The sequence below is a fragment of the Clinocottus analis genome, unplaced genomic scaffold (assembly GCF_023055335.1).
Source record: "Clinocottus analis isolate CAN_PGR_092001 unplaced genomic scaffold, fCliAna1.0.p SCAF_12, whole genome shotgun sequence".
Classification (NCBI taxonomy): domain Eukaryota; kingdom Metazoa; phylum Chordata; class Actinopteri; order Perciformes; family Cottidae; genus Clinocottus; species Clinocottus analis.
This window is the reverse complement of record NW_027175843.1, coordinates 17,635,377-17,654,634: the sequence shown is the minus strand read 5'-3', so window position 1 is coordinate 17,654,634 and position 19,258 is coordinate 17,635,377. Positions and strand designations below refer to the sequence as shown.

Sequence of the window (19,258 nt, the reverse complement as noted above, 5' to 3'; positions counted from 1 at the left end):
AAACACTTTAGTGATAAATGTTGGCCATTTCTTCTGGTATATTTAGAGTCAACAAGATTAATGACTATAATTTGGAAGAAGAAGAAGAAATCCGATTCTGTACTTTAGCCTTCATGTATCCGAATATGACTTTCAGTAAAATGACGGACAGGACAGTTATGCAACCGTATGAGTACATTTTATTTGTCACAGAACACATTATTTCTACTTTTACTTTACTAAAAGATCTTCCACATCGGTTTATTTTATCCCTTTTGTGTTTAGTTTGTTCCGTCTGCAGCGGTCCGTCACAGTTTTACCTCATTAAGAAACGTCTCTCTGCCTCACGACATCTGACTCTTTTAAACCTTTTCCAGCTTTTTTTTAGATGCACTTACACAGTGTGACGTAAACATGTTCTCCTGTTTTGTTCTCCAGTTTTTTTCCGTATGTTCTATTTATTTTGAGTTGAATTGCACATATACCTCCTTAACTGTGCTGTAAATGAAAAGCTTGTCTTGCCAGTGCTCTTAGGATCTTGGATGCATCGCAACAAAATGATTTGAGAAAGAAAAAGCTTCCTGTTTGTGTGCAGAGCTGCAGGGAACTTTGGCGTCAAGTCTTAATTGTTGTAGAACAGTTCAGAGCGAAAAAGAAAAGATTCAAACAGACTTTTAATTAGTGAGGAAATCTGTTTTACACATGAAAAGGTTTGGAAATGAACACACAATAAAAACAAACACAGGAAAACAAAGGTAAATATAAAAAGGGATCATTTATCTTTGAAGCAGATGCATCGAGTGATAATCCCAGTGCAAAAGTATTAGCATAAAAGTCCCAAAAGTACCAGTTATGCAAAATATACCATTAGTGAGTATGTATTATATTATTGGATCACACTTATTAATGCGTTAAGTGTTTAATGTTGCAGCTGGTGATGGTGGAGCTAATCATTTATTTTTCTCGTGTAATCCGTGGCCGGAGGCTTCATGTTTTGAATTTTCTCGTGAATATGCGATATCCCAGGAACACCTGACGAGGCTTTCTTCAAAGTTGCCGTAAATGTCGACATGCACTCAAAAATTAACTGACGAGAACTTGTGTGACAAAGGTCAAGGTGACCTCAATAACTCAATTATTATTGATAATTATGACAATTTGAATCAAATGTCTAATAAAATGAAGTGATGACCTTTTCAGTCATGGCGTAAACTGCAACATGACTTGGTTGGTGTTGGCACACAACTTTAAAGCACTTATTCTAATTAGTATACATATATGCGACTAGACAATCGATGGATCAATAAAGTCTGATCTTAATATTTTATAATAAATAATAATCCATTTGTTTAACATAAAATGAATTAATCCTTTATTAGTCCCTCAGTGGGGAAATTACAGGATTATAGCAACATTAAATAAAGATGAAAATCAAGAAATATAAATAAACAGAATGATAAAACAAAATTAAACAGTAAGAAGAATATTAAATATACAGATGGAATAAAACTGTGTTTAAAAATACTAAAAGTACTTAAATGTAATGGATATTGCACGTATTAGGTATTGCACCCGGTGATAAATTAAGATGTTAAAGGTCTAAAAATGTAGAAGTACAATATGAAGCAGCGTCGAAATAAGTACAGTACTTGAGTACATTTTAATTAATTACTATCCACCACTGCAGTCCAGTATTTCCCCAAATATGCCTTAAAGAGAATAAAGGATAAAGGGGAGAGCCTGTGTTTGTTTGTTGGTCTTCATCGGTTTTCAGCAGGTTCATGTGTTAAACAAATGAGAGACAACAAACTGAGGATTAGTGTGGATATCACTCGCTCCACCGAGAGGACATTACATGTGTATTCAAATCAAAAGGTTCAAGATTTCAGATCAATTTTGGCTTAGAAACATTTCTCGGTAACGGATGAAGTGCATGTTGTGCTCCTGCTAAGTGTGTACATTAAGTGGTCCGCGTGGGTGGAAACATTAATCACGGCGCTGTTGCCATGTTTTTGTTGTCGCTGCTGCCGCATCTGACAACGTAATGACAGTCATCAGGGCCGTTATTTGTGCAATTACATTAACACTTCGAGAGTGGGCTGTGAACTTTCACCACGCAGCTACTTTTAACTTCAGATGGAGAAAGAAATGATGAGGAGGAGAAGAAATGAAGCAAAAGCTTTCTCACTAAAATGCCCCTTCATCTAACTGAATTAGCACATGTTAGCAAATGATGTTAGCACAGCCTCTTTTACCGTTGCCAGCAGACCACGCAATAGACCATTAGTTACGACGAGCAACTAGCATGCGGCGCACGCTCAGGTTCGGCACAAAAAGCGCGGCTAAGTCGACAAAGCGAGGAGAAGCTCCGATAATAACACACAAAGAGAGAGCTGCTTCATTCTCCGCTCAGGGAAACATTACTCTATTACGCTAGCGATATCAATGCGCTAAATATCTCGTACATATTGCACCTGTTAATGACAGATATTTGTATGAATGCCTCACCGTAAGTCATCACACACACATATTCAGCCTCAGTCTGCGAAGGGAATCTTTTACCTCATGAGTTTCAGAGCATCGTTTAGTATTCAGGACGGTGTTAGCTCATTAGCTGTAGCTCCTTTTTAAGACGCTGTACTCTCATTGACCTCCTGTCTGCAGATGAAACTCAGACAGCTGGTGTTACACCTCAGCTCCTGTAACCCCACTCGACTTCCTGAAATTTAAAACAAAAATTTGAGTTTGAACCATGGAGGATAGTTGTTTGCTAGCTTGCTAAACTATTGCCGTTGCTAAACCGCTAACGTTACTGCATTACCGCCCCGCTGTGCACTGAGGAAGAGGATTGTAAGAAGCCCCGTCGCACAGGAGTTAGTGGAAGAGTCACATGTGCAATGTACTGGTTTTGTGTACGTGGACACTTCTTTTACGTGTCGCTCTGGAGGAAAACAATGCCAATGGGGAATTACAGACGACACACGCAGAGGAAACACGCTGAAGCTCGTGAACAGTAATAAATATGTTGGGCATGTGTGGAGGCAGACGAGTCCAGGACTTGCAATCACGAGCCCGTTGTTGGACACAGCATGTCCCAAAACTGTTGTTGTGGTTTCATTGTTTGAAGCCAGACCATGAGGTTTTTCCACGAAACGGAAAAAATGAGCCGGATAGATTTCAGTCAGTTGTTGGTCTTTATCAAATCACTCTTTGTTGGGATCCCACGAGGAATAACATTGTTTTCATATTGAAGCAATTATTGGTAAATCCGTAGAATATAGAGGCCAGAAGAAACAATAGGACATGATTAAAAGATTTGTAATACTGGCTCAATTAATCCTTAAAGCTTGTTAAATTAACATTTAAAGAAGCCAAAAAAGATGTGTTTCAAAGAGGTACTGCAGCGGTTCAGTCCTCCATTTGCTTATTAACGTACTGAATATGTTTGCAATCAGCAAGGACACAGTCCCATGAGTCTTAGTCTTTGTTTTGAAAAGGAGACCCACAAAATACTGAACCCAAATACCAAACTGTGTTTTTAAAACAGAGAGATTTCTCGCAGCTTTGCACAGAAAGTAAACAGAGAAAGAGACGTTGGGTCACAGAAATCAGAAGGGCATCGACACAATGCTTACTAAAACCCACAACGGACCACTAACACAAGTCTGATAAGCTTATCAGGATGAACTGAGGGATTAATATTGTCAAGGAGCTTGTGATGTGTCTGAGCGGCTCATGCTGTTTATGTCAAGTACAAATCCTTGACTGTCAAACAGAACAGTGAGCGTTAGCCAGCGTGCAACAAGAATCGTGCGTTTCCTTCGACCTCAAAGTTTACTTCTGCACTCAAAGCTTGACTCGTGTGTGCTTTCTAAAACCTTTTAGAGGAAGTGAGGGGCACGTGGAGAAATAGTCACAAAATTTATTGATTTTATGTTCATGGTTTTGTTGCCTCGAGTGATTTTGGTGATTAAACTTTTCTGTACATCGTTATTTAAAGCTAAACTCAAATACGTGGTTTTGTTGCCTCAACCTAACTTTGATTTTGTAACAAAATGTCGTACCGGAAAAAAGAAATGACGACATAAATTGTATGTGTTGTACGTGGCGTCTCAATCTTTCTTACATCGTCCTACTTTCCAAAAATACTCACGAGAACATCAAGTGGATTAATCCACCAGCATGTCCTCCTGCTTGTTTCATAAAATAAAGTGATTACCAGCTGTTTTGGGAAATGACTGAGCCTTTTTTAAACATGAAACTATGTATTTGAGGTGTTTTAGTAGGAACCACTGAGCTTTGAGCTGCGAAGGTTCAGGTTAGAGACACTTACACGTTGTTGGTTTTAGTCTTTTCACAGGATTTGTTCATGGAAGATATAGAAAGCAGCAGACTTATCTGTTATCAACAAGCCTCTTTGGTGCTGTCATATAAAGTAGAGGAAACGATTTTGCATTTCTTTTTACTTTCTAATTCATCTATTTATCTTTTTTTGCCTTTTATCCCTCGCTCTTCGCTCTCTCATCACTCGCACGTTTTAGTTTTACATCTTCATTGTTTCTATCTTTTGTGGCTGCCATATTCATCTGGTAATTTTAATCTGACTTCAGCTTGGATCCACCTGGACGTGAACTCACAGTGAAGATAGCACTTTGGCATTTTTCCCAGCATCCCGCTCTTCACGCGCGGGTCTGTCTATTGTCGTCTCGAGCGTTGTCGTCCCGCCGCCTCGGGAGAACGAGCGCCGTTCAACCTATTTTATCATCGCAAACATACTCTGGATGGAACGGTGGCAATATTCACCAGCACTCGTCACCCAGCTGAGACTCTTTCAGCTGCTCTGGTTCTCCGGGAGCGAACAATTAGGAAATAGGTTTTCTGCGGAGCTTCTTCCACACAAAAAAACACCTGAATGAAAAACCTATTTTGCTGAGTCCGCCACGGTAAACATGGTATATTCGATCAAATCCTATTGAATGAGAAATATGTTCAGATGAAAGGAACCACTTTATTCAAACAGATATACGCATTTTGAAAGAAAATGTGAAGCAACAGATTGGACACATGTTCATCTTGGAAAATAAAGCTGTTAAAGGTAATAACCTACTTGAAGACAGAAACCGCACCAGCAACAACATGGAAATATTAATAAGAATCAGAAATAGGAGTGTTATTGCTTACAATGTCATGCTTTCACTCGTCAAAATAAAATCCCACACATGAGCCTCAGCAAGCAGACAACAATAGTTTAAATTTACTTACTCAACCCTCTAATACATGTCTACAATAATCCTTTTGATTTGACATCAGAGTAAATGTTTGGTAACCATGAAAGTTGTCGTCACCAGCTCCAATTTCACAGTAAAGGTCACATTCTTTTAGGTTGAAATGACGCTTTTATTGTGAAGCTGGTGTGGCAGAATATAGACGGCAACTTTCTTTAGCGCTACAGCGGAGGAGAAAACTGTTTAATCTGAATCAGCGATGCTCAACCAATATTGTATCAGATCGCTGCGTCTCTGATCTTTATATAGATAAAATAAATGCATGAGTGAACCTTCAATCGGCTTTTCTTCCAAAGACACTCCAGATTTATAGGGGCGCTTTGATCCTGTCGGTCTAGAAACGCGCTCGGAGAGGAGTGATTGTAGGTATTTGAGTGTGCATGTGCATGTGTTTGTGTTTCTGTGTGTGTGTGTGTGTGTTTGTGTTTCTACGTGTGTGTGTGTGTGTGTTCCTGGCTTCATCTGACATCTGGCAGAGTTTCTGATGAGGTAAACAAGTCGGATTTGGGGAGACAGGAGGATCAAGCTGAGCCAAGTCTGGTTTGAGATTTTGTGAATAGTGTGTGTGTGTGTGTGTGTGTGTGTGTGTGTGTGTGTGTGTGTGTGTGTGTGTGTCTTCATCTTTGCTCCACAAACTCTCTCTCTGCCTCACATTTCTTTGCTTTTGGAAGCAGCGGGCACACTCGGCCGTCTGTGAACGCTCGAGAGTTCTCTTTTTCTTCATAATTTAGGAATCACGATCCTTGCACGCGAACGCCACGACCCCCCCGCCGCCTCTCTGAAAGCATCTCCTCTGTCTTAACTTAACGCAGCTCCACTTATTGGCAGAGAGGAAGTTGCACGAGAAAGCTCCGAGCTGCAGACGTCTGACTCCATCGTCTCTGGCTGTATCTGCAGACCCGTTCAGTCTGTGAAAACTCTGATGAAGCGGCTTTGAAAGCAGCTCTTTTGCACAGTTTGGTGTTTTTTTTCTTCTTTTTTTTCGAGGAAACAGTCGAAATGAATTATTTTCTGTTTGGCACTTATGAAGATAATCAGTCCCTGCAATCAAACGCAGGTGTGTGCGATTGCCTGGTTGATTAGACTCTGGAGCGCAGGCGGTGGAGCTGGTGGGACGAACCCTTCACAAATGTGTTTGTTGGTCTGTCTTGTTGACGCAGCGGTTGTGCACTCACTCGCTTGCATTATGCAATGAATGAGACACAATTAAAGGCCTTTTTTCACGGGAGACATCTTTATACATCCCAGATGTAAATAATAGAACGAAATGATGGCTGGAGTCCATTCAGCTGCTTTAGTTTCATTGTCCCGGGGAATATTTCACAAACGTGATTTTGCAAGCACCACTTGCACGCAGAGAGCAATTAATGGTCACTCTCAGATTAAACCTGTCAAACTGGGGAACCAATTTTGGCTCCAGACCTCTTTGTGTTTGAGTCGTCGTAGGAAGTCCAAATTAATTCCAATACTTATGTTTATTGTATGTATTTGTTCAGCAGAATCTTAGGAAAAAAATGTATATCTGCAAAAAAACACTTCTACAAGATATTTTGATCCTCACTGTGAACATCCAGCATGATATGAGCCAGATTTCCAAAAAAAATGCCTCGTGGAGCGGTCAATAAAACACCTTTTTAGAAAGATTAGGACCTAAAGAACCAGAATCTGCAACAAAAATCACAATAAAACAAAGTCTTGGCCTGTTAGGAAGGAGTTTCAGTCAAAAAACTGTCGTTCGGTTCAAAAATGGAAAAAATTACGTATTTTATGCCAAAAGATTGTCTGAATGCTGGGATTCAAAATGGCCGCAGGAGGATTCGTTTCCAAAAGGTTCAAATGCACGCCCATGTCCATGCATATGTTGAAATTGAAAGGATTTTTTTTTAAATGGGTTTCCCCCCCATCTTCACTCTTCATTTTTTTCTTTCGCTGTGAATATTTTAGAGTCCAACTCCCTGGTCGTTGCTTTGTTCCGGTCAAGAGTGCGTCGCAAGTTCAACGAGTTTCAAAAAGCCACGAGTGTGCAGTTTTGTTCTCCGTACGGTTTGGACCGCGTATAAAAGATTCAGACGTCAACCAACAGTTGGCTCGTGTTCAGAGTTCAAACCTTTTTAACTCAAACCACAGAAACACATGGGAGAGCGAGGGGGGGGAAAAAAAAAAAAAAAGATCTTCCGCTTTTAGTTTGTTGATGTTCCTCCGAGCCGACGCCAGTCAAAGTGTCGGCTGCAGCGGGAACAGGTCGCGTCACATGAAAGCCTCCGCTATGATTCACAATCTGCAGATTTACTTCCCCGAGAGCCGGCCGGGCCGGCGCGATCCTCTCTCTCTCTCTTCCTCGTGTCAGACGGTGGATGCTCGGCGCTCTGTTCTCCTGCGGTTCTCCTCTCCGGGCTCAACCGCGTCAAGAACTTGAGAAGACTTGAAAGAATGACCCGTTGTCAACCTTCACTGTTACACAATGAAAACACAGCTGTTTCAGATCCACTGGGTGTTTTTTTTTTGTTGTTTTTTTTTAAAATACGTGGTTTCACAAACAACTCGCAGACAAACACAGAAACACAAGTCTTGATTATTTACAATAAAAAGTCAGCAGGTTTGCTATGTTCCAGACTTTAAGCCACATGTACGGACTCAAATACAGGAATGTCCTCTTTCTTTACATGTTTACAGGCCTGATGCTGTCAATTGCTTTCTCATCGGTCTAGAAAACAAGTCTCAACGTGTGTTAAGGCTGTCGGGGGAAACCTTTTTTTGGGATTTTTGATTCAAGAAATGACTTTAAAATGTGTGTCAGTGAATGAATCAGCCGATCGTTTCAGCTCCAGCGTTTGCGATGTTCGCTGGTTGCAAAGTGACTGAATGTCTTTTAATGTAAATGGAAGCAGAGCAAAGCAGGCCCCTGAATGCAAAGTTGACTTTAACATTTAATTACACCAGGAAACGCTGTCAGACACGGCAGGATATGAATAAAATAAACGTCCCTGACAGTTTTCCAACAGATTTGAATAGTTACACGACTCCAGCGTGCGATCTGCTGCGGCGTCTGTATCATAATCACTTAAATGATTTATCTTCCGTGAAACTTTAGCTTATTTCTCCAACGCTGCTTTGAACAGGAAGAAGAGAGAATGGGTGTCTTTTTTTCTTTTTTTTTAACCCTGGATCGGGTCCGGGGTGCAGAGCTCTCTGGGTCTAATTGGTGTCAGGTACTGAGGAATAGTGCCACAGTCGCAGCCTTTCTCTGCGTGGAGGTGTTTACGAGCCGGGAGGGGAAGCGGAGACGTCGGCTCTTTGAAAAGGAACAAGGCCGAGGTGACAACCGCAGAACATGTTGGGTTTGAAACCACAGCAGCAGTTTCATGAGGGCGCCTCTCGCTCTCTCTCGCTCTCTCTGCAGCAGAAGCAAAAAGTCACATCCCAGCAGGTCTTGTGGGATTTTTTGGGGCTATTTTTTTTTTTTTTTCTGTTTGTGTGTATTTGTTTCGGGTGGGATTTCTCTGCGAGGGATAATTCACTCTGATTCCAGGCCATCACCATCAGAGGTATAATAGCGTGAACTCTTATCAGCCCCTCAGGGTGAACCCTCTTCTGGAGTCGCGGTTCTCAGCGGGGGGGGGGGAAACTCAGAAGAGAGGATCGACCGCAGGGCAACGTCCCCGCTGGACGGGAAACAACAAACACAAGTCGGCCATGTCTTTGCCCTCTAACTTTTAAATGAAGTTCCTCTCATCCATGCAGCCATTTTTTTCCGTTAAACTGTTTTTACCACTCAGTTAATTCAATTGTCGTCATGTTAGTGTATTATATTAGGATGCAGCAGCTTGGTACTTATAATAGTGTTTTTAATCCCCCTGTTAATGCACATAAAAGTCTAAATAATTCACAAATGCTCCAAAAAAAGGGAGTGAATAAATGACGTACATGAAGCATGTGATTTAAATGACACAGAGGAGACTGTACTCGCGTTAATACACTAACACATGCTTTAAAGTGTTATTTGATGATTTGATTTGTTCTCCATATGGACGGGAAGGAATGCCAGAGTTCAAAAGATCAGACAGAAGTTCAAAACAGGTTCACATGTTCCAGATTTTCGGGGGACTGTTTACAGAAACAAGAAAGCAGAGACGAGAAGCACATGGCAACAACCCGACCGGTGAAGGAGTGAGTTATATGGCGAGGGAAAGAGGAAACAGGTGAGCAGGTGGATGTGAGCGTCTGGAGCAGGTGGAAAAGACTGAGAACGGGGGGAAAAAGGACGTTTCTGGGAATGCGGCTGGAGGGCGTGACGGAGAGTTTGACCCTTTTTAACGATAGCAATATAAAACATCCGTCCCTTTCACAACAGTCTGAAAGCATCTTCCCATGAAAGAATTGGGTGCTCTTGTGCTCTTGTGCTCTTGCTCCTGTGTTGTATCAGTAAACTTCATTATTATCAATCACACAAGATACGTTTTTAGATTCAACCTGAGACGCCAACAATCTATTAAGTATTACAACTAAACAGAAAAAAAGGATTTTCTCCTCAACGTGGTGTTGTGAAATCAAAGAGCCAATCAGCTCTTTGATCTGGAGACAGGTGTTTCCCATCATGCCCTGGGTCAGGCGGTGGAGAGCAATGGTGGAGGTGGTGGAGGGTCACCTCCATCTCGGGAGGTTATTGTTGACCACGTGTTTCATTCAGGAGAAATAGAGGGCACAAAAAAAACCGTGAGGAAGGCTGTTTGTGACTGAATGCGTCTGAGTGAGGAGGAGGATGAGGAGGGTGAGGGTCTGCCGGTGACATGGATCAACACATGAGTCATCTCCTGAATAATAAAAGCCTTCATCTGGTCGTGCCTCACCTGTCGCACCAAGGGAAGCGTCCAGAGGAGGAAGAGGAGGAGGAAATGCTTCATCCTGAACACAATGTGGACGCTGTGAGTTTTACTTTGAAAGAAACGTAAAGACGGGTTTCTTATTCCCAAAGCCCACGAGCTTCAGCCAGCGATCGAGAGAATGAGATCACAGATACGAGCGGCAGAAATGAGTTTGCTCTGCAGGGGGGGGGCTCAGCCTCAAACGATGAGAGGAGCTCAGGCATCCGGAGGGAGTAGAGACAAAAGGAGCCAGATGTGGTTTAATGTCTGGTCGGGATCCTCCTGGACGCCTTCTCTTGGAGGTTTTCAGAGCATGTTTAACCGATACGAGGCAACCGAGATGGAGTCAGAGCCCCCTGGGGGGGATTACATATCTCATCTGGCCTGGGAACACCTGAGGATCCCTCAAGAGCTGAACAGAGGGACGTCTGGACCACGTTGCTTCGTCTGCTTAGTCCACCGTGACCAGACCCCGGATGGACGGATCCATTCATCCTCACCGCGTACGCTTTGTATCTTTGTTTTTTTTGGTAAAAGCTCAATCAGGAAAGTGAGTGAAGCTGTCAGATGAAGGAAGTGACGTAGAAGTAGAAAGTAGCGTGAAGAGAAAAAACTAAATGTGCGTTGTTGCCTTCCGCACCTGGAAAAAGTCACAACACATACCAGAACTATCCGCCCGTCTGAAGAAGTAATCTAGTTACTTCCTGGAGCCGCATTTCGTTCGGTCCCCGGCTGTATTTGTTTTTGAAGATAACTGGACTCCATTATAAAGAATCGGCGGGACCACGTGATGCTTTTCATGGACTCGTTGCCTCCTGAAAAGCTAATAACACGGCGAGCGCTCGGTGATAAATGGAGTGAGTCATAGAGAAGAAACATGGCTGAAGGCCTCCAGGGCCGAGCACACGCTCCAGATACACGCACACACACGTCTGAGGCTGGCAACCACACGCGTGTTACCTTCACACACACACACACACACACAGCGGTGCCCCACATGGCCGCCCAGGCAGCCATCTCTATATTTAGTCCACTAAATTGATCTTGAAACCTCTCGGCTGCAGATGTAAGTGACATTATGCAATATGGCCAGGATATTAACGTGAATGAAGGCATATTATATATTATTATTAAATATATATCACGTTGAGGCAAGTTGATTTGCCGAGGCCATTTCATGCTCGTAATACGCAGAGCATTAGATCAGATGGAGACGAGAACATTAACGTCGACAGCATTTACACAGCAGAACAAGATGGAGATAACTTCTTTAGGTCTTTCTCTCCGGATGGGTACAACAAAGCTACGTTCATCCTGCCATGGAAGCATCACAAAGGGTTTATTCTCTCCATAATTTTAGGACAGTCTTCATTGTCCTTGTTGGACTGTCGGTGGGGCCGGATGAAAAGTCGAAAAGTCTCTGTTCTGCTGGAGCGAACGGGGAACAAGAGCAGGTTGCAGCCTATCGTCAATGTGGCCATGAAAAGGCCATCTGCGGCGTTGAACTGCCTGATTTATAATCTTATTTTTCTTTGGTTGTTTACTCTAGTTGGTGTATTGACTGCACGTATCGTTTAATTGCGTTTAACTTCTTCTCTCTTCCTTTTTTTTTTATAAATCTTTCCGCCTTTCCACTCGTCCCTTTCCCCTGCAGATTACGGGTGGCCGCTGCCCTCTGACCTCTGTCCCATCTGGATCTACCTGGACGTCCTGTTCTCCACGGCGTCCATCATGCACCTCTGCGCCATCTCTCTGGATCGGTACATCGGCATACGCAACCCCATCCACCACAGCCGCTTCAACTCCCACACCAAGGCGCGCATCAAGATCATGGCGGTGTGGACGATTTCAGTGGGTAAGAAGCTGCAAGCTCCGGAAATTACGGTTATTTTTGTGTGTTCATGGTCAAGGATGAAGCAGTCCATCTCTGACGAGTGCGTCCTTGTCCGTTGTGACTCTCGCCTCTTTGCAGATACACAAAATTACTCAGAAATGCATTATTATTTTTTGCGAAAATGCATTAATCTTTGTGGAGGAGCCACAGTTCAAAGCGACGAGGAGAGCGGAGAGAAGCCGAAGCCGCTCACAATGGGAGCAGCGGGGCAGTCGCATTCAATGCAATTTGGCCCTCTGAAAGAGATAAAAAGCGACGTTTATGACTCCATATAATTTTTATGGAGATGAGGGAACAATCAGGTCCTGATATTCGGCTTCTGCCTGCCTGGCTGGTATCCAGCTGCTCAGGTCAATGGCGCTGTAGATTAGCAGGAAATGTAATGATGGGGCTGCAGACGACGGAGGTCGGAGGAGGAAAAGAGCAGCGGAGAGCGCATTAGCTCTGCACGGCCATTATGAATGCACAGGAGGAGGGGAAAAAACACTCAAACGGTATGAAAATGGGTTTGAGTTTCATCTTATTACATTTCAGTTAGAAAGCCGCAAAAATAAACCAGCAGTTTGTTTGATTGAAGTTAAGTTATCAAAAAGCTTTGGCCCTTTTCCTGTCCTAATTGATTTGTTTGTTACTCACCGTGCTCTCACACTAAGCTAATTAAGATGAGACATGTTGGAAATGTTCATTTTCAGGCAGGCGGCAGTGAGCCCAGCCCGAAGATGGTTATCAATAAATGGACGGCGGAGACATTACAGCTCCACTTTAATGCTGTTAATGATTCAGAGTGCCGACGAAACCGAGTTACCCCGATGTCGGGAGATAAAAGACGAGCAGCGCTTTTTTTTTCTCGGGAGAGCGACGTCAATGTGAAACATGTACAAGATGAAACGTGATATATGAATACGTGTCACTGTGAGAAATGTTATGCTGCTTGTACGGTCGGATTACTGAAACGTCTTGTTTAAAGTCACTGTAAACTTTACTTGTTAAGTCACAGAGTAATGAGATTTCTTGTTGGTTAATATTGCGTTCATGCCAAAGGAAAGCAGACCAATAATTGTTTCTGCATCATTCTGAATCATTCATACTGAAGCTACAGTGGCATTTCATTAAAATACTAAAGGACTAGTAAAGCAATTTAAATCACAACAGCATAGAAACAAAAGATCTCAGGCTTTCTTTAATAATAATAATAATAGTTCAAACTTATACAGCGCTTTTCTAAATACTCAAAGATGCTTCTTTGATGGTTCTATATGCTATTTTGGATAATGTAATATTTAGGATGATATCAGACAGCGTCTACAGACTTGAAACGACATCAAAGAAGCACAAGATGACTCCAGAGAGACACAAATAAACTACAAAATGACTGCAAAGAGACATTAAACAGTAGAGACGGAAAACGACTACAAAACAACCACATAGAAAGAAAAAATGAATACAAAACAACCACATAGAAAGAAAAAATGAATACAAAACAACCATAAAGATACACAAGCTGACCAGAGGGAGACACAAAACCACCACAAAGAGACAAAATACAACAGAAGAGAATCAAATGTTCTGTAAGAAAGCGAAAAGAAGCATTTTCCAAAAGGTAAAATGTGAAAAAGTCATGAAGTACGGCTTCACGGTTTAACAGAGTGTTGCATGAGGAAGGACCTGGACGACACCAGAGAGTGTTTTCTAAAATATTAAGACGCACTGATTGTGATTTATGGAAACTGCAACAATTATGTACGAGTATCGGACTTCATCACGAGCTGAGGGAACCGTCAGCATCAGAAACACATTTTCTGTCCTTCAGGCTGCTGGAAAAACACCAACAAATGTGTCAATAGAAATATACGATTGATCTGTTAAGATACAGCTGTCACGTCACTTTTTCTCTTTTTTTTTTTGGAACAAATAACAAATCATCTGGCTGCACAAAAGCATCTTCATGAAAGACACGGTGCTGCTGAATAGTCGTCTAATGGTGGAAGAGGAGAACGCGCAGAAGAGCTGAGAAAACACATTAATGCTGTTCTTTCTGGAGTCCGCTGCCTATTTATGAACACTGCCATTCAGATGCGTGTTATGTCATCGTCTTCATAACGAGTCGTGTTATTATGTCATTTTACATTAATGTTGTGATGTCAGTTCAGACTTTTGGATCACCTGTATGGTCAAAAGAAATATATATTTAGTTATCTGTGAGAAGATGAATGGTGCAGAGCCAATAAGGAAGGAAACCTACGTGTGATGCTCCACTCACGATGATGAAAAGCATCATATTCTACCAAATACAAGATGATATTATGTTCCGGAGATTACAAAAAAAAGTGGGGTTGGACAATTATATAAGAGTAACACCACTTCCGACAGAAAGTGTTGCATTCTGGGTGGTGAGCCGCCTTAATTATGCTGTGTGGGTGTTAAAAGTCGGTGGATTTTCGTTTTTTTAATACTTTTTTAGAGATTTTAAAAATGTGAAAGTTTGTTGTAAATTCATAAAGTCTTCCTCCAAAACATCTGTCCCTTAATTAACGGCCTTTGATCAGACAGATGGTTGAACTGGAAGGAAGTGCTCCTGACTAACTTAGTCATCTTAGTCTCACTCAGAAGTCACAAACTGAAAGATTAAATAACTCCTGATAGCGAACGCAACGTGAAAGTCAATTTCAGTGATTTATGAAAGTGTTTGAACGCAGTGGCTGACGCTAAGTTAATGTTTACTGTGTGTGTGTGTGTGTGTGTGTGTGTGTCCTCATTACCCATAACACCTTTCTCCACATTGGTCTCCACATTTGTTTGCGTGCATCTTTGCAGAAACGCAATTCCAGCCTGAGGTTTGTCTTCAAGCTCTAATTCAGCTGAAACCTGATTTTAAAGAGCAAGACATTTATGAGTAAGCTAACAACAACAACAACAACAACAACAACAAAAAGGTTGGGAGGGACAGTTTCAAGAGGGAAACTCTTCCTGTTGATTCCAACAAATGAACATTGTCACAACGCAACTGTTGTTTCTAATGAATCCACCGAGGCCTGTCGATGACGACGAGTTGAACGGCTTCAGAGACACGGCGGTGTGAGCGCGTCCAACAGCAGCTCCTCGCATTGTGACGGTTTAGGACATGCGGGTGGAGCAGGAGGGTGGAGGACGAGCTCCGTTGACCAGTCATTAAATCAAATACCCACTCCTGACCCCCTGATTGCGTTTTCTTCCAACTTTATTGAGCAAAAACAAAAAGCGTTAGCTCATCTTCAGTGAGCGGAGCGCCTTAATGCCTCCGAGCTCCTTCGGCGGCCCAGAGGTCTGCGTTGGCTTCCTGTTGCCTCCACTTCATTAGCGCTGTCGCTCCGCACCGGGTGCTAATGGCCGAGTCCTGCCGGAGCTGCCGAGCGCTAATGTAGCCTTCCTTCCTCGTCCAGATCCGAATCACGATAGCTGGGATTCGCTCGTCACTTACGTTTCGTCCCAGATAAACGAATGCGTTGTAATTCGTCTGAGATCTGGAGATGCGTTCCACTGTTTTACTGCGTTCAGCTCTCCTGTGCAGACCCCACCGCCTCCTGGGCGACACCAACGGGGTCAAAATGACACGAAAACTAGACCTGAGAATGACATGTTGAGTGATATTTACCCCAAGCAAGCGGGGGGTTCTCAGGTGCAGACTCAAATTTATGTATTTATGGTTAAATACCTCGTGTTTTCAATTTTACCTGACTTCCTCTTTCTCGCTCTCCTTATTCAACCTGACTTCCTTCCTTTGTCTCTCTTTATTCGACCCGACTTCCTCCCTTTCTCTCTCTCTCTTTATTCGACCTGACTTCCTCCCTTTCTCTCTTTTTGTACGACATCACATGACTTCCTCCCTTTCTCTCTCTGTGCTGTGAACATTCAACCTTTAATCCCTTGTTCTTCTTTCATGCCTCTGTATTTTGTCATGTTTGTATGTAAGTTGAATCTTTCATTTTTATTTTTTTTATTTTTTGGTGACTGATCCTTTTCCTCTCATTTCTCTCCACATTTATTTTTGTTGCTTTGTCAGTGTCACCACTTCTGCTTCGTTTCCAACAGGAGAAAAAAGAAGGGATAAAAAACTTCTGCTCTGTCTTCAGCCTTCGGAGGCTACAAGAAGAAATGACTCAGAGACATAACAGCTTGTTTTGGTGATGCAACATCAGCCTGTTTAGCATTCAGCTGAGAACTCATCATTTATTCATGCGTGTTGGGATAACTGTGATCAGCGCACGAAGAGAAACCGTCAGTATTTCTGATAAAAGTGATGTTACGATGGACGCTGCAACCCCTGAGAATTCATTGCGCTGTCTTGCATTCAAAGCATTTTACTCTTTGATCCAAACGTGGGAGAAGTTCAATAAATAAACGCTTATTTCAAACGCAGATGCTGACCAAGGTCCCTGTCTCCATCTGAGCGACTGATCTGGGATCAGCTCCAGGTGAACTGTGGTACGGTCCACAAGGAGACGCTTCACAGGCTTATTATCAGCAGAGAAAAACATGCCTAAGTGGTATTTTCCTATTTCATTTGCATCGTGAAACCTGACAATATATTAAGGAACATGCCATTAAACGCAGGAATAAAGAACTTGAGCGCAAAGGTCAAACATAAAAGAAAAGGACCTCACCAACATGCTTAACTTTTCTTAAATCTTCACGTTTAATCAGCTTTTCAATGCTCAACATTAACTTTATTCCTACTGCTGATCTAATCACTGTTTTATGAAATGAACATGTGACTAAGTACAGATTATTAACACCAAATATAATCAGGAAATGCATGAAGATTCATTATTAAAGATGTATCCAGCTGTGAATGAAGTTCTTGAATTTAGCTGCAACACTAAAGTATTAAAAATGACATAATTATCTGGCTACTTCTATACTTTCTATGCCAGTACTCTCACTTCATTTTACTTTAAGTCCATTTTACTTCTGCAAAACGTGTCACAGAGTGTTACTATTTTTCTGAGTAAAATATCTGCTGACCACAATGAGTTCTTCCTAAACTGTTCCTGATCAACGACACAATGATATCAATTTTAAAAAAAGGCGTGTTCTGTGCTCGGACATTTCGCTGAGTGTCTTAGTGAACCTCTCCTCCGTGAAGAGGGCCAGTAATGAGGGGATAGTTTGTAGATAATGGGTAAAAAACCAGCAGCGTGCTCCTCTTGTAGCGCTCAATCTGTTGCAGAGTGAAGTTCTCCGTCTCTGGTTTCAGCAGGAAGGTTCATAACCAGTTTTTATATTTGTATATATTCCTTCAGATTAACTCTGGTTGCTCTGACATGTTCATTTAATCTCCTTCTCTCTCGCTGTGAGCGTTTTTGTTCGACTCCCCGACGCAGTTTCACGGCAGATTCTTTGTGCGGTTTCTTTTCTTTTTTTTTTAAAAACACGTACATGTAAATACCTCGAGGCTAAAGCTAAAAACAAAACCCTGCATCCGAGCTGAAGTTGCACGGAGTCGACAGGAGGACGAGTTTAATAATGTGATGTCAGCGCGGCGGGCGACGGGGAGGCCTCGGGCGGCGTCACAACCGGCCTCGGCGCCGCTGCCACGACGCGCTGCGCCACCCACGAGCCCAACGAGGTTACGGGTTAATTTTTAATTTTTATTCACACACACAGCCTTGGTTTCCTCCTCGGGGTTTGTCGTGAGGAGGAGGAAGAGGAGGAGGAGGAGGAAGGCGCGCTGATGTTGCCTCGTGGGAGCGCGGTGGCTGGCGTTTAGTCGAGTCTGTTCCCGCGGTGAGTCGTGCCGACGCTCTGATCCGATTGGACGCAACGTCAGTGACTTACACAGTGTTGCGCGGAGGAGGAGAGGGGGTGTACATGCACACAACGGCACGCATGAATGCACGCTGGTAATGTGTGCGTTTGTGTGCACTCCGTGGGTTTTGTATCTTTGCGAGGACCGATTTTAAGGTTTTAGACCTTCAGAGTGAGGACATTTTAGGAAAATAGAGGACATTTGTCTTGAATGCGAAGACCTGTTTGAGGGTTATAGTTATAGTGTGTGTGTGTCTTTACATAATCTACCCTGAACCACTGGAAAGGGTGGGCCCCACATTTGGGTAAAAAAAGTTTGGACCCTAGAAAGGAGGAAAACGAGTATGCGTGTGTGTGTGTGTCTTTACATAATCTGCCCTGAAACGTTCATGCTTTTCTACACAAATGCATGTCTCTGTACCAAACTGCCTGAAACACACACACACACACACACACACACACACAAAATACACATTTACTTTTCACATGGTTTAATGCGACAGCAGCAGTTTAAGAAAACCAGTGCAGAAAAATGAATGACTTTTTGTCTATTTTAAAATAACAACTTGTATTATTCCAGTCAACCAGAACAAATACCACAACATGAATTCTTCTTTTTCTTTTGTGTAATGTAGAAAAGAGGTTTGCAGGTGTGAAGAGCTATGAAACATAAATACTCATCCAGTTGTTCAACACTATAAATACATTGTGTTTCGAGTCTATTTCGACAACTTGAGGTGCAGGGCTCCGGTAGAGGAACACGCCTCGTCTTTTTTTCCTGTCCTTCAGATCTTCTGATGCTGTTCGCCGCTTGATTCGGCTCCTGCGAGGCGGCTGCCTGTCGAGCCGGGTAGATGGCAGGTTGAGCACGTTTTGCTCGCTGCACGACGCTCAGTGGTTTGCGCTGTCGTCTCACAGAAAGAAGGTTGTTGCTTTGAGCTAAAAACAACGTTTTTGGATAATAATCATCACAACTTTCTGAATTCCAGGAGCCAGCGTGTCCATGTGGGGCCCATAAGGTTTACATTTGGGCTGCAGATAAGAGTCCCAAAGTGGGTTTGTCCGCAGTTTCCACGGTGGCCTCACCTGCGTTTGCCCATATGGGTTTCTAGTTGGATTATTCTCCATATAATACATAGTAGGGCGGTGGGGGAGTCTTGGAAATGTCAAAGATTAGCAACAACGTTGATTTGATTGCATTAGTATTTTTCATGTAGTGTCAAATACTCCCTCTGGGACACCTTATTGGACAAAAATGCCTCATTGACTTCCACATTTTTTAATCTCACTGTCATTGCATGAGCAAACACAGGCGAGGCCACCGTGGGAACTGCGGACAAACCCACTTGGACCCTTATCTGCAGCCCAAATTTAAACCTTATGGGCCCCACATGGACATGCTAGCTATGGACATCAAAGATTCAAAGACTTAAATACACGTAGATGTACTTAGA

General features: G+C 42.7%; 1 protein-coding gene across 1 annotated transcript in view; it reads left to right on the top strand.

The window, feature by feature from the left end:
- htr2aa (5-hydroxytryptamine (serotonin) receptor 2A, genome duplicate a) overlaps positions 1-19,258 on the top strand; it is a 45,573-nt gene that overhangs the window by 13,404 nt on the left and 12,911 nt on the right. The window contains exon 2 of the mRNA XM_068573219.1: positions 11,781-11,981. Within this exon, the coding sequence (XP_068429320.1) occupies positions 11,781-11,981 (201 nt within the window). The remainder of the gene's footprint in view (positions 1-11,780; positions 11,982-19,258) is intronic.